The 16,153-nt window shown below is 38.8% G+C and overlaps 1 protein-coding gene across 1 annotated transcript in view; it reads left to right on the forward strand.

Moving 5' to 3' along the window:
* Positions 1-16,153, forward strand: part of ESR1 (estrogen receptor 1) — a 159,558-nt gene that overhangs the window by 137,341 nt on the left and 6,064 nt on the right. The window contains 1 exon segment of the mRNA XM_074818769.1: positions 11,394-11,527. Within this exon segment, the coding sequence (XP_074674870.1) occupies positions 11,394-11,527 (134 nt within the window).

A 16,153-nucleotide genomic window follows, 5' to 3' on the forward strand; every position in this document is an offset into this window, starting at 1 on the left:
TTTTCTGGGAAATCAGCACAACTGGGTGCTCTCTGAGCCAGTTGTGCTCCCTCATGACAAAGAAGGCCGATAGCCGCCTGGGCTGCATCAGGAAAAGCATTACCAGCAGCTAGAGGTAGATGATCCTTCCTCACTACTTAGCCATGCTGAGGCAAATCTGGAGTTGTGTCCAGTTCTAAGCTCCCCAGTACAAAATAGACATGTACATTATGGAGTGGGTCCAGTGAAGGGCCACAAAGGTGATTAATGGACTGGAGCATCTCTCATACAAGGAGAGGCTGAGAAGACTCAGATCTGATCAATGTGTATAAATATCTGATGGTGGGGGGGAAGTAAAGAAGACAGAGCAAGATTCTTCTCAGTCACAGGACAAGAGGTTGTGGAGTTGCAATGCTGGAGATACTGAAAACCCAACAAAATACGGTCCTGAGCACCTGCTGCAGGTGGCCCTGCTCTGAGAAGAGGCATTGAACTTGATGATCTCCTCAGCAATTCTGGTATTCTGTGACTAACTGTAGGTGAAAACCACTTTGAACTAGATTTTTGTTTCTTTTTTAATTTATAAATGTGCCACTCCATATTTATTGCAAATATTTGTCAATAATGCCTTTTAAATCTTGGACTTACTTTAAAACTTTTGAATACATTTTAGCCAGCAATTGACCCAAACCTCTGTTCTAGTAAGTTTATATAGAAAAAAAAATGAAGGGCTTTTAGTAGTACACTCCAGGAACAGCAGGATGTAATATCACCCATCGACTGTAGCCTATAAAGTTCTTCAGGTTGTGTCATTTGAAAGCCAATGTTCAGGGAGAAATGGGATGAGTGAAAGATGTTGCTACCTCTGAATTACGTTGCTACTACCTTTAGTAATAAAGGCTCATGAACAAGTTGATTTAAAAAAAAAGCCACACAGAAAACAGAACCACTACAGAGCAAGTCTTGTATCTTTAATTTCTCTCTTTTTGAAGCTCTCTTCACGCCCACCTACCACTTACTGGTCGATTTGTGCAAGGGTACAAGCCTAATTGTTGTGACCAAACTGCCATTTTTTAAAGCAAAATGCTATTTAACCTCATGAGTACTGACACAGAACAATAAATAAGGTAGGCATTTATCTTCATCAGCAGGTCTTGGATTTGATACTGTGATTTAGTTTACTCATGGTAGTGTCTGTTTTATTCTTTGCCTCCTGTTCTTTGGATATTACTGTTTTGTTCTAGAGCTTTGGGGGCTGTTTCCTGCTTACTTTTCCCCTAACCACAGTCTCCAGAGTTACTGGTTAAATGCAGGATGGTCTGAAGTAAAATTTCACAGCTGATAACAATTTCCTCATCTTTTAATTATTGATAAAACATAGCATTGTAGAAAAAGGGGAATCCTCAGTTAGTTAAGTAGCCCTCAAATGCCTGTCTGGCAGTATTTAAGGCATCCTGATGGATGTTCCTGATTTGGTCTTAAAACCTTGGAAATGGAGCTTTCCTGACACCCTGCTTCCTTAAGCTGCTTTAGTACGTCACTTTACAGAAAGTGTTTATCAATGTCTGTTAATAGAACTTATGTATATAGAACACATTAATGTATATAAAATAGCTTCTTATCTTGAAGACAGGCACCACTTATGTAATAATATTTGTAATATATTTAATAATATTAATAATAATAATATATAATATTTGTAATAATTATGCAATAATATTCTAATGGATAGAACATAAAAAAAATGTTAAGTATTTTGCCAATTCTTTAGTGCTTCAGAAATAACACAGGTATAATGGTTCTGATCTGTCTTTTACGTGTTCCAAGTCTTCCTGAATTTCCTCTCTCATTTGGCTTTATTTAACATCTCTCATTTGGTGTGTGAGTTAGCCACCACTTTTGGTTCAGAGCTAGCTCAAGGAGCAACCAAAAGAGACATCTTGAAAGACTAGCAAACCTCAGAGGATGGTGGGCTGGTAATTTTTCAGTACTGGAAGAGGTAGGAATTGCCTATTTGAACCTCAGTTGTTGTTTTGTTGCTGTGGAAGAGAGAGACCTGTGCTGGGTGAAAACTGCTGCTGTGCATGGGCAACCAATTTTTTCAACCTGTTTTGGGGAGGTGATGATGCCAACAGGATAACTTGAAGGGAGGGATGTGTGAAAAGATATAACCATCCAGCTCAGTGAAGGAAAAGAGAGCCTTGATCTTAGGGGTCCCTTCTGCCTACCTGCCTCTTCTTCTCCCTCAAAATTATGTTTGGAACTGATATCTCAGTTTTTTATCTTATTTGGCAAATGTCTGTTTCAAGAAACTCTCGAAGGGAAAAAAACTTGATTCTGTATAGAATTATGATAATTCCAGTCCAGTATCTCCAATTTCCCAGCTGCAAGTGATTCTCAGACTGTGATTCATGCATTGACACTAATGGCACATATTTTTGAGTAAGTAGCCAAAAATACTGTATTTGTTTAAACAAGAAATAGTTACTGCAACAGTGTTGTAAATCAACTGAAAAAGATTTTAGTGAACTACCCCCACCCCAAAAAAAGAAGATAAAAAAGAAAACAAAATTAATACTTGAAGGTAACTTTCTGAAAAATGTACATGCTCTCACTTTAGGTTTCCTCCCTCTGATTTTTGTCCTTGCCTGTGGACAGATAGGCATTCTTCCTTGCCTAAGCCATGACTGAATAAATTAATGAATTAGAAACAAATCCTACCCAAATATAATAGAAGTATGAGAATGAGATGCAAGGAGGATAAAATGCCAAGAAGATATGCATTGAAAATGAATGGACTATAATGAATAGAAAGGATTGTACTCCTTCCCAACGTTTTTGCAAAGTACAATCCAGGCTTAAACTGATGAAGAGGTTTGGAAGTATAAGAAAGTTGGGTTAACTTTTAAATTTTATGTTTTCTTTTCTGTTTTATATTCTGCTTCAGATTTATGCATAAACTGAAGCCAAAGGGCTGTAATGTGGTGATGGATTTTTTTTTACCACTGCATTAGTACATCAAACCTTATTCATATAATTTAAGGATTGCTTTTATTCCTTACTCAGGTGCTGACTGGATGTTTGGATTCTTGGTTAAAAAGCTCCACACCAGTAATAAATCCTTGCATTTACCCTCTGAAACTAAACTCTGTCAGGAACTTCTCCAACAATTTACTTTAGAAACAAAAACTTTAGTTGCATATCATTTTGTTCAACCTGCTTCTTGAAGCAAGACCATTGCCAACGCCAGCTTAGGCCAGCTGTGACTTTGTCTAGCTTTCTTGAAAGTCTCTAAGGATGATGAACACACAGCCTCTCTGGGTACCTGTGTCAGGGTTGCACCACCCTCCTATAATCCAGCCCGAACCTTCCAAACTGTAGTTTACAGCAGTTAGTTGCCTTTTGATTTAGCATTCACTGCTCCTGAGAAGACCTCGTAATGCCCCTTCAAGCAGTTGTAGTCTGCAGTTTTGTCTGTCCCCTCCCTTACATACTTTGCTTCCTTCCCACTCAACCCCTCCTTGTAGGCCATGTGCTGCATGCCTCTAATGATCTCCACAACAGGAGGAGACATCCATCATCCTTCATGAGCTGAGGGGCCTGAAACTTGACACAGGCACAGCCTCAGCAGGACCAAGTAGAGGTGGGGAGAAAATAATTTCTCTTGTTCTTCTGGCCACATTCTTCCTAAGATAATTTGCATACAATTTGCATTATCCACAAAGAGAGAATGCTGTTCGTTTATATTTTATTTGGTTTCCATTTTCCAGGAAGGCTGTTGCTCAGCCCAGTGTTTTTCCAGCCTGTATTGATGCATGGGTTTATTTGGCCCTGGGTGCAGAATTTTGTACTTCTTGTTGATCTTTGTGAGGTGTCTGTTGGTTCAGTCCTCCAGGGTCCCTCTAGCACTGAGGCTGTGGTATCAACCTCCCTCCAGCCCCAATTTAGTATCATCCACAAATTTGAAGATGAACTTTTTATCATCATCCAGATTATTGATAAATATATTAAACAGCATTGGCTCCAGAGTCGATGTCTGGAGTACTTATTACCTACCACAAACTAGGTGTTGAGCCATTGCTGCTACACTTTGAGTCTCGTTATCCAGCCTATTTTCCACCCATGTATCTGTCTGTCTGCTCAGCCTGTACTTCCCTGGTTTACAGATAAGAATACTGTAAATCAAAAGGCTTACTACTGTTGAATTATACTGCACCCACCTCCTTCCCTTTCATCATTTAGCTAATTATTTCATCATAGAGTCAATCAGGTTGGTCAAGCACAATCTGGTTTCCTGGTCCTCCTTGATTTTGTGAAAGTGGAGTTAGCCTTCTACTGTTTGTCAGAGACCTCTTTCAATCTCCGTGATTTTTTCTAAGTGATAGATAGTAGCATAGTGAATACATTGACCAACTATTTCAGCACCCTGGAATGAACCCTGAATGGCTTCAAAGATTGGAATTACTGTTTAGAGTAATTATTAATTCTCTAAGTAATTCCCTAACCTGTCAATATGCTTCTGTTGGCTTTGCCAGTGAAATCTGACACAAAATAAAAGGCTGTTGAGTGTTTCAGTCTATTCCATTTAGTCAGTCACCAGGTTTTCTCCCCCATTTGTCAACTCTTCATTCTCACTGAAATTCCAATTGTTGCTGCCATAGTTGTAAAATCCTTTCTTGTTACCTTCTGTGTCTCTCACTAGTTTTAGGCATAAATGTTCAAACAGTGCTTTGGTACTCCTCCTTTGATGCCTGCTTTTATTTCTATTTCTTATATGTTCTTTTGCCATTTAGTTCAAGGGGCTCCTTGCTTAGCCAAGTGGATCTTCTGTTGAAATACCTGGTCTTCCTCTATGATGGGATGGGCTTGCTCCTGAGCTTTCAGCAAGATTTCCTTAAAATATTATCTAATTCTCTTGACACTTTTCCCCATCATGTCTCCAAGAATGTTTTGCCTAGCAATTCCCTAAATGCAGTTTATTCCTCTGAAACCCAGAGTCATAGTTCCACTGTTTGCATTCCCAGCCTACCTCTGGATCCTGAGCTCAATCACATCTCATGGTTGCTGCAGCCAAATTTCCTATCTGTGGTCACATTCACCAGCAATTTCTCATTGTTTGTGAGGAGTGGGTCAATAGAGCATTGCCCTTGGTTGGCCACTGTGCTGTTTGTATTGGGAAGTTATCATGAACACAGTCCAGAAACTGCCTGGATTACTTGCACAATGCTATGTTGACCTTGCAGTCTATCCATGTAGAAATCCTCCACAAGACTGTAGCCCAGTGATAGGGTAACTTCTATGAGTTATTTATAGAAAGATTATCCACTTATACTCTTGGTCAGAAAGTTTGTAACAACCCCCCCCAAATCATCAGTGTTAATTTCTCCTCTGACCTATACACAGAATCTCCTGACATAAGTGGGTTTTGGTTTCATATGGTCTGTGCAGTCAAGGTTTCCCTTTATGTAGAGCTCAAGTTCTTCCCCTCTTCTTCCATACTTGCCCTTCCTAATCAAGTTGTACCCGTCCATGACCATTCTCCAATTGGATGTGCTGTCTCATCTCATCTGTGCACTATCCCACCAAGCCTCTGTGTTTCCAGTTATCATAGCTGTCTCACAGTGTATGGACTTCCAATTCTCCTTCTGTGTTAGAACGCAAGCATTTGAATTAAGTATGTGAATACCCTCCCTTCAAACTAGGGATGTAAATGTTGTCCCTGCAGCTCTCTCTCAATCATACCTCCCCTGTTTCCTAACCTACCTGTAGGCTTAGGAACATATCCTGTGACAAGCCTTGTTTAGAGGCTTCCTCACCAAGTTATTAAGTCAGTTTGTGAAGATGACCTTCCCCCTTCTAGCCTGGTAGATTCCATCTGTTCTTGAAAGTCCCTTGTCATCAAATTAAGTAGCATGCTCAAAGAAGCCAGAGAGACAACAAATGCGCAGTCAGGCTTTGGTTTGATGGGTGCATCTATGCCTACTTGGCCTTTTCCCTTTGAATGGAAAGTTTGATGAGAACATCCCCGAGTCCTGCTTCACCTCAATTAAACACCCTTCACTGTTAATGTTTACTTGTCTGTTGCTTGATCCTGTAAAAGACATTCCTGACATCTATGGTTTTTCCAAGACTTAAATAAAATCTAGGTTCTTATTCCTACATACAGGGTTCAAGGAGTAGAGGATTGAGTTAGTAAAAGAGGACAGAGTCATGAATCTCTTAAGAAAAGGCATCCAAGAGTGTTGGATGATGTCATTGTGAGGCTGTTCTTTATCATCTTTGAAAGGCTATGGAGACCAGGATTGCTCCTTAATTACTGGAGAAAGGCATATGTTGCACCTGTCTCCAAAAGAAGGAAGACAGTTTGGAAACTACAAGTTGGGCAGTCAGCATCAATTCTATCCCAAGAAACATCATAGAGCGATTTCTCTTGGAAGTTGTTTATGTGAGCAGGAAGGAGAAGATGGTGAGTGTGAATTAGCACAGATTTAGGGTATTTTGTGCTTGACCAACCTGATTGCCTTCTGTGACAAAATGACTAGGTCTCTTGTTAATGGTTCACACTCTACCTTGATACTGGTTACAGTTGGAGTTCCTCAGGGGTCTGTCCTAGGACATGTCCAGTTAAATGTCTTTGTCAGTGACCTGGAAGAGAGGGTGGAGTGCATTGTCTTCAAATCTGCAGATGACACCAAAGTAGGGGGTGGAGTTGATATGCTCCAGGGCAGAGCTGCCATACAGATGGACCTAGACAGCCAGGAGGAATGGGCTGACAGAAATCTCAAGAAATTCAGTCAGGAGAAATGCAAAGTCACGCACATGTGATGGTCTTAATCCACTGCTACTGTTAAGTTGGGGCCTAACTAGCTGGGGAACAGCTCTACTGGTAAGGACCTGGGGCGCTGGTGAACAGCAATCTGTGTGTGTGCCAGTACTGCAACATGGCAGCAATGAAGGCCAGTGGTATCCGGGGCTCTATCAGTGGTACTGTAGGCAGTAGAGCAAGGGAAGTGATTATTCCACTTTTATTTGGCACTCATTAGACCACATCAGGAATACCACATCCAGCTTTGCACCCCTTATTACAGGAAAGATGTTAATAAACTTCAGTAAAACTAGTGGAGAGCCACCAAGGTAGGAGAGTACATGCCTTATGGCTGAGAAGTGGATTTGTTCAGCATGGAGAAGAGATGGCTTTTGAGCATGGCTGACCTAAAATCTACAAAGAGGTTATCAAGGCTCTTTATTAAGATGCCTGATGGGAGACTGATTAACAGGAGTCATAAATTGAAGCAGAGGAAGTTCTGACTGGATATAGGGGAGAAAAAAACTCATGGTGATAAAAATAATTAAGATGAGAGAAGTTGTGCAATCTCCATCCTTGGAAGTTTTCAAGACCAGGCTTGCATAAAACCTTGAGTGAGCTGACCCTGCTTTGAGTGTGGGATTGGACTAAAGACATCCGGCGTTGCCTTTCAGCCTGGATGATGCTGTGATTCTGTAGACTTACAAAAGTTAATACACATAGTACTTTTATGCAGTAACTTAAGACCTTTAATTCACATGCTTTCACTTTCCCAAACAGTTTCCAATAGCCAAGTGTTAAGGATTCTTGTGAGAATACACTCTGATGCCTTGCAGTAAACAAGATTTTATTGTTTTGTTTTCACTAAGCTGAGAGCACACAAAGACAACAGCATGATGGTGGGGTAAAGATAATTTTCAAATCTATTGCTTAATTTGTCCTCCAGAAAAGTTATCTAGGCCTTTCTAGATAGGCTTTCCTATCAACGGGACATATAGCTGTGAAGATGTGATAACATTATCAGTTTATGTTAGAAAGTTAGAAGGCAATTCAGGAGACCTGGAGATTCCTATTTCAGATAGTTTTTGTTGGTTAACAAAGAACATCAGTGTTGTAGCCTAGATAATAAAAACATTTGATTAGAAGCCTGCATTTCAAAGATACTAAGTGATTTCAGTGGAGCTGGATCTGCTGCCTAACTCTGAAAGTAAAGCAGAAATTTCTAAATTGTTGCTTGCACACATGAATACCTAAAGCTAGGTATCTAACTTCTTCTGAAGTACTTAACTCTACCTAACGAGATACTCTTTCTTACGGAGTAGCCTGGTATTTCACACACAGCAGGTAGCAAAGCAAATGAGATTAACAAGTATTTAGAATCTCTTAAATGTACATAATTTTTATTTATCCTTTACCATATGAGTTCAGTTGTAGGAAACAGACACACATGGAGGTTTAGGCACATGGACTGTGTGTTGCAGGACTAGAAATTTTTGTCCAGAGGTTGTACTTGCCAGCAAGAGGTTCTTGATTGGAATATTGATCTTGTAAACTACAGTCCATTGAACTGTTTTTGTAAAAAGTACCTAGGAATACTTCTTACTTGTCATCAGAATGTTTTTTCCATCTTATGAGTCGCCATAAGGCATTTTTAAAGGTCTCATTTTACAAATAACTATTTCTTTTTGAATTGTGGTCTTGGCTATGCAAATTTTGCAGTTTGTTCAGATTGTGTAATATTTTGAATTGTTCTGAATACTGGCTGGAAGTAGTTTGTTGGGTTTTAGGAAACAAGTAAATGTCTTAGCCAGACGTGGTGTTTTTTAGTATGTGTTGTTTGCCATATGATCCACTGAAACTTTTAGTTTCTGTGTAATCCTGAAATTCAAAATTCTTAAACTAACTTTTATTGGGGCATTATTTTAAGTTTATGCAAAACTATTAAAGGCTTTCAGTCCTCTGAAACTGTGCTTAACTCTACATATGCAAAGTTAAACTTTCTCTAGTTATAGGCAAAAATATTGTATCAAAAGCAGCGGAACTTGTCCCTCTGGAAAAATTCATGATTGTTTTACTTCCATAGGATTTAAATTTTAGCACACAAAAGAGATTTTAAGGTAATAGTAATTGTTCATATTCTCATGCCTTGTTTTGAGTGCCTGATTTCTGTTTGTTTTTTATTTGACAGTGATGCTATTAAATACTACTTTGTTTATTTTATTGATGTCCAGTCAGAGGAGGAATATACTTGATTGCAACCAGTTCAGTTTTTCAGCTTTATTCTGCCCAGACAGAATTCATCAGGGCAGCAAAATGGTCCTTGCTGAAGAGCTCTCCACATCCAGCTCTGAACAGTGTAACTGATTTGTCATCAAACCATTGAAAACTCCTCATCTGAGTTCAGATTCAGCCTTCAAGCAAAAGAGACAGAACTGTGAATTTCAGTAAAGCCATGTTCACATATACTAGGCTGAGATCAGTCCTTTAGTTCAGCGCATCTGCCAGGGCATTGTAAATGAGACTGCAAAAGGCATCACACACTTTACGTAGAACATAGCATTGAGTCTGTCTGCCTGTTAATCTTAAGACTTAGACTTTTTTTGTCCACAACCTGTTACACTGCGCTTGTTACCACTGTCTGTGGGAATCTAATATGTGAAATTATCAATGTTGCTGGTTGTACCTGAAAAGCTGCTATAGTTTAAGCCGCTGTTTCTTCAGCAAAATTTTTAAGAGCCAGAAATGGCCATAAAAGTTGCATTGCCAGATGTTGCAGCTTGTGACCACGTGCCTGCCATTCAATGGAAATCAAGTTCTGAGCTAAGTGCTAGTGAAATGTTTGAGGAGAACTAGGCACTTCTCAGGAGTGCTCAGCGTGCAGCTGCCTGGTAGCCCACAGGGACCCAAGGCAAGAAGGAGCAAGCCATCCTCATTAAACATATTTTCCTACTATTTCCATTCCCAAGACTGGATCATCTCTTTCTCACAGAAAAGTCAGAGAATGTGTGCTGTTGTAACAGTGGTTGGAAAACTTGCTTGGGACCCCATGTTTTCAAATATTACTGTATTTTAACCAACAGCCTACTGGCTGTTTTAAGGGAATATCTCTCACTTTGTCTTCTTGATATTGTCCTGCTTTGTTTAAATATCTCTGAAAGCAGATGTAATAGCTTCTGTCATATGCCATAGTCACTGGCTCGTAGACACTGCTTTGGGATAAGGGAGATGCAGATTTAAGTTCTAGCACCAAATTAAGCTGAATATGGATTTGAACTTGAAAGGAGATTGGTGCACAGGTGCTCACAGAGGTTCCCTCTCATTCTTTGGCTCAGTTTTAGGTCTAAGACATGATTGAGAAGTGCAAAGAATTTTCCCAGGCTGTAAACAAAAAGGAAGATGATTGCTTTGTCTGAGGGTCTGTTGTGGGCTTAGACATTAGCTACAGAGTCTCAACAGCATGGCTGTATCTGGACTGAGGCAGGTGTGTCTATGCTGGTAGTCAGCGTTACTTTAGTCACGAGATTAGGAGATGCTCAACATGTGTTCGCTTTACAAATTATAGTGGAATAACCATCTGATCATTTGAAAATTCTTTTGCATTTTCCTATAGCAATGATCTTCAAAATTTTCTTCATAAAAGTTGTGTCTAAAATCCAGTATATTTTTAAACAGCAGATCTAATCGCTCATTAAGTCTTACATGTTAAAATTTCACTCAGGAAGTCCTAATAAAAGTAAAAGTAGGTAGCTTTTGGTAAAAGGTAGAAATGCAAATGATCTAAAATTCCATGACCAGTAAATATGCAACTAAATTTTCATAAAAGATAATTACAATCTGCATTAATTCTTGAACTGCAGATTGGATGTGTAAGATGAAAATTAGTGAGTGAGAATACCTAGTATTGTGAGTAGAGGGAGGTGGTTAATTGCCATTACTAATAAACACTTCGAGATTTCCCAAACTTTAGCTTTGTTTAATGCTCCAATGTAAAAAATTATCTGATCTGTGGAGTGATAGTTTTAATCAGACTCAGTCATGCAGACAAGATTTTGGCCTCATAAATCCTTCTTGAACTCATGAATAAGCTTATTCTTTAAGGAGGCATTATGTTGATGTAAGAAAAATGGGAGAAGTGTGTTGGAGCATTACAGATTGCAAGGCCAGGTAGAAACATGTACAAAACATTAGGGCAGAAATGCAAAGAATTGGGACTATTTCAGTTAAAGGAAAAGAAAAGAAAGAGACGACAAAGTAAGACAGAACACACACACAAAAAAATCAAAATGTAGTCTTAAACAAATCTTTTCCTCAATGTAAAGGTTTGGTTGAGTCAATCTTATATGTTCCACCACAGTAATGCCTAGGTAATGAGTTTATGAAATTGACATTTTTTGGGGGAATATAGTATTTAATTATTTATTCATGCGGGATACTGAGAACTATGCTTCTGTAATCACACATACACCAATTAAGCATAGAGTAGGAAGTCACATGCTATCTAGTGAACTGATGAAATAAAATTGAAGGGGAATGATCCAGGGGGATGGAAAGCTCATGCTGCCACCAGGTTAAAGCTGTGAATATCTTCCCCTTGATGGTATTCACACAGGAATCAAGGGAAATGTGTAGAGGGCATGGTGGAAATCTTTGACATGCTGCTGGCTACTGCTGCTCGGTTTCGCATGATGAACCTTCAAGGGGAGGAATTTGTGTGCCTTAAGTCCATCATCCTGCTCAATTCTGGTAAGTGGTGTGCTTTGCTGTCACTTGGGTAATAATGGTTGCTTTTGCATGTGGTTGAATGCTGCTTGTTGTCCCTGATGACGTTTTCATTTTAAGACAGCAGCAATCGAAAGGGGGCTGTTAACATAGATGCAGGCAGAGCCACCTGCAGATGCAGGCAGGGATGGAAGCAGTCAAACCTATTCAGTGGTGTAGGTGGGACCCAGCAAATTAACACAGTAAGTAGTCGATACATTGCGTACAGCTGATACGAAGGGCGATCAGAGCGGTGTTTTGAACTAAGTGCTGGCAGGTCTTAAAGCTCTGATTGCAAGACACTGACGTAGCTGGAGCCACACTAAGTGCATCCAAAGGCAATGCTTAGTTGTAAATCTACACCTTTTTTGGTGATGGCAAAATAAAGGCAAATAATGGCAAAAAAGTGGCTGAGTTTGTCATGGTTTATATTAAAATACAGGCACCTAAAACAGATGTCATCACCTCCCACTTCCTTTATAGGTGATGAGATAAGTATTTTTGGGTTGTAAATCTCATTCTGAAGTACAGTTCAAAAATAGGTGACTAGATAACAATTATAGGTATAGATATAGATATATAAGGTTAGCTGACTTGAATTCTGCATGAGATGATTGAAATAGGCAAATATCTGTTGCACACCTTTTGAAATGAGAGACAACTCCAGACAATTTATTTTTAAATGCAGAAATGAGGCACACAGTGTTCTCACAGATAGAGGTCTAAAATAATAACATAGACACCAAAGTCAAAATTTTAGACTCAATTCTCTGCTAAGTTGTTACCTAATGATTAAAGATGATAGAATTTCCCAACCCTGAGGATTTACCCACTTGTTCACCCCTTTTCCTGTTGGGTTTGAACTCATAGATGGTATCAACCTCTAGATAAAACACATGTGGAGGGCTGTATGTCCTTTTTATCTGGTGGCCTAACAGATGACTTGCCCAGGTTGCATGAAATACAAATTCAGGTAATTCCCAGGCTAACTCTACCAAAAGCTAACTCTAAACACAGCACAGTTTGCTTTATTGATCAGGCACTTCTTCCTTTACGGAAACTTGGACCTGGTCTACTCAAAAAAAAAAAAAAATCAAGAAAAATTATATATTTATACAATCAAATCTAAAATATTTCATTTATGTTCTGTGAGATATTAATGTGGTTCAGGTTTTGTTGTGATTGTCACCATTTACCAAAAAATGACATCTGAGGCAAACACCTGTCGTATTAGCAATGAAGGGCTATTGTTTTTATCTTGGATGCCAGCAGAGTATGACAATGGTAATTACTGTTTGACATTTTATTTTCCTTTTATTGTTCTGATAATTGTAACAGAATATTTTCTAGAGTTAAATGTTCTTCCTGAAAAGTGATGCTCCTCCAGATTTTTAGCTAATATGTTCAAATGTAATTATCCTCTGAAATAAATCTAGAATACATAATTGATTTATAGAAATATTGAATTAAAATTAGAAAAAAGAAATTGGAAGTTTGAATAAAAGACATTAGATGTTTGTGTCTTGAACGTGAAGACTTCAAGCCATGTTGTTGAGTTTTTGTCCCACTGCTGTATTTACTATTGATCCAGAAAACTAAATTTGTTGTTTAGACAAAGCTCTGCCTGACATCACCAGCTATTCTTCCTAAGTACATCTCACTTTGTTAATCATATTTTTTGTTTCAAGATTCCTCTAAGGAAAAATTGTAAAAAAAAAAAAAAAGTATAGCAAGTGAAGTCAGTTGTAATCAGAGGCAGATTTCCTTCTGCACATAAGAGAGATGGGACCACTGTGTGAGGCTAGGAGATACTAGATCTTCATTCCTTCAAGGTTCATATTCAGCAGGTTTGAATCAGTAGTGCTCTGTGTGGTAGAAGGTCAGAGTTGATACCATGATCTGATGAACGATCTGGTTTTGGATGTGTGGGTTTTTCTACATTAAATGAAAGTTTATAGCTGCTCTGAAGTCTGGCATTTTTACGTGACTTGATGGTGATAGATCAAATGGCATGGTTCAGGTTGAGCTGCTACAGGTTCATGATGAAAGCAATTTATACCATTGTTATGCAGAGCATCATGCACTTATTGCAGTATATCTGAGTACACTGTAAACTGAATGTGTATGTATATATGGCCACAGAATGTATGTGTCTATTGCTTGTAATTGCCTTATGCATAAAGGTAATTAATTTTACATTTCAGTTTTTGCTTCCTATAACCAACTGATTTTATAACTGAGAAGTTAACTACTAGGTGGTGGGAACATGGACACAAGTTTCCAACTGTCAGATCCTTTAGATGCCCAAATTAGGAGTCTAGACTGCACTACAGAGATAACTAAGTAGCATAATTTGGAGTATGTGTAATAGCTGTGTAAGCGTTGTTTGGCATAGATACTCTAAAATGTCTTCTGTAGATGCTTTTCTTCACAGAATATAGCCAGCCTCCTTTAGGTAAGTTGTTGAACACACATGAAATATTATGAGCTCTGAAGCACACGATGTACATGATGTATGAGGAGAGGCTGTGAGATTTATTTGTTCATCCTGGAAAAGGGAAGGCTAAGGGAGGGTTTAACTGCAGTCTTCAGATAGCTGATGAACAGATTATGGAGAAGCCAGGGCCAGACTCTTCTCAGAGGTGCAAGAGGAAAGCTGCAGCAGAGACAAACCACAGCAAGGAAGATCTTGATTAGCTGAACAGAACCAAAAATCTTCCCACTGAAACAGTTTGGCCAGAAAGATGGTAGAATCTCCATCCTCAGAGATACTCAAAACTCAGCTGGACAAAGCTCTGGACAGCTTGACCTAACCCTGAAGTTACCGCTACTTGAGCAGAAGGTTGAGCTAGGTGACCTCTAAGCCTCCCTTAACCTGAATTTTTTTCTATGATTGCACATACACAAATCTTCTATTAGAGAAACAGCAGATAAACACACAATGAATTTTTGATCCTTACGCTATCTGTATTATATATGCATACGATTAAACTAGCTCATCTCAAAATGATTTAAACAAGTGAACTAGTAAAGAAATTGCACTAATTATGCTACATTTCATATTTAAAAGTAGCCTGCATTTGCATTCTGAAGCTTTGTGTGGATTTAATTCACTGAGTGTACACAAACATTTCTTTATTAAATCCTTGGACATCTGTTAGTCTCTTCACATGTGGTAATGCTGTTTATTACTTTTGTTGGACATTTATTTTCTCTGTCTTTTGCAACATCTTTCAAGGCTGTTTAATATCTTTACACTCCTTTTCCATCTTGGGCAAAATGCAAGCAAATTTTTTTAGTTTCACTCAGTGCGTGTGGAAAAGATGGAAGGTTGTGTTTATAAAGCAAAATACACTTTTACGCTACTTCCAAATTTTTCCTGAGATATCAAGGCGACAGCATGTCTGTAACAACAAGGGCAGCATTGTCTCTAGCTAAACAACAAACCAGAAGATGCCCCTCTAAAGCTTCAGCAATAAATCTTTTGACTAAAAAGCAAAATTGTATTTTTGAAAAACACCTTCAGCTCAGCAATAAAGAACTGTTTCTTAACACTGGAAAATAAGTATTAGAAGCACGAAAGGGCAACATGATGCCAGATGTTTTACTTTTGAGTGTATCTGAAAAGAAGAGTGGCAAAGGAACAGGCTTTCATTTTGGAGATGAAGGTATAGGCCATATCTGCTTTAGCAGCTGATATACCCAATTAGGTAGCTGGTTAATCCATAGAGATGAAAGATTTACCTGATTTTATGCATCCTCTTGATACATTGTTCCATGTGACTGTTTTTCTTTTCTCCTGATCTTTCCAGCTCCTGTTAAATTGTGCTTTTTATTTATTTCTTTATTTTGGGGACTGGATGATTGCATGAGTGCATGGTACAGAGCTGAATTTGCTCATAGCTCAGCCTGGCTTGCTACAGATCCAGAGGAACAGGGCATGGTGGAAGGGAATGAAGAGCCTTGGATATTGTTTTGTGAGCCTGAACTCTAAATGCAAAGATAATTTAAACTGGGGTTTATTGTGACAGAAAAGATGTAGAGGGTGTTCTCCTCTACTGTAATATGCAAAAATATGCCACTAGATATAGTGACACATATAAAATTATATCACCATATGCCAACAGTTGGCACGGTAGTGCTGCAGTCCCTGAGGGACCCTGTTCTGTGCATAGCTTTGTGCTATTGGCACAGACCAAGAGGCTTTACTTGTTTACAGGGTGGTGCTTTCTCTGTTCTTGCTCCTGTTATGTTTTACAATACTGACCTACAGAAAGAGCTGGAAAAAAACTGGTAGCTATTCAATTTAGGCTTGCTTTTAGCTTCAGAGGTTGGAAAGACCTTTGAGACTGTTAAATTTCACTTTGCTAAGACAATTTTCTGCACTCTTGTTCCAAAACTCTGCTTGTGTGTCTATGTGTTTGATGGATAGCTGGAATTTCTTTTGGGGAAATTTCTGGTCATTGGCCTGGGGCAGGAGCAATCACTAGGGGGGCAGAAAGGAAAACCAAATATCATTTTTCTTGGTGGTTATCGACTGGCAATTGCCTGAAGTCTATACATTTTGGGGGGAGTGGGTTTTTCTGATTTATACTTTTTAATAGCTCTGGA

This window comes from Strix aluco, chromosome 3 (genome assembly GCF_031877795.1).
Source record: "Strix aluco isolate bStrAlu1 chromosome 3, bStrAlu1.hap1, whole genome shotgun sequence".
Taxonomy (NCBI): domain Eukaryota; kingdom Metazoa; phylum Chordata; class Aves; order Strigiformes; family Strigidae; genus Strix; species Strix aluco.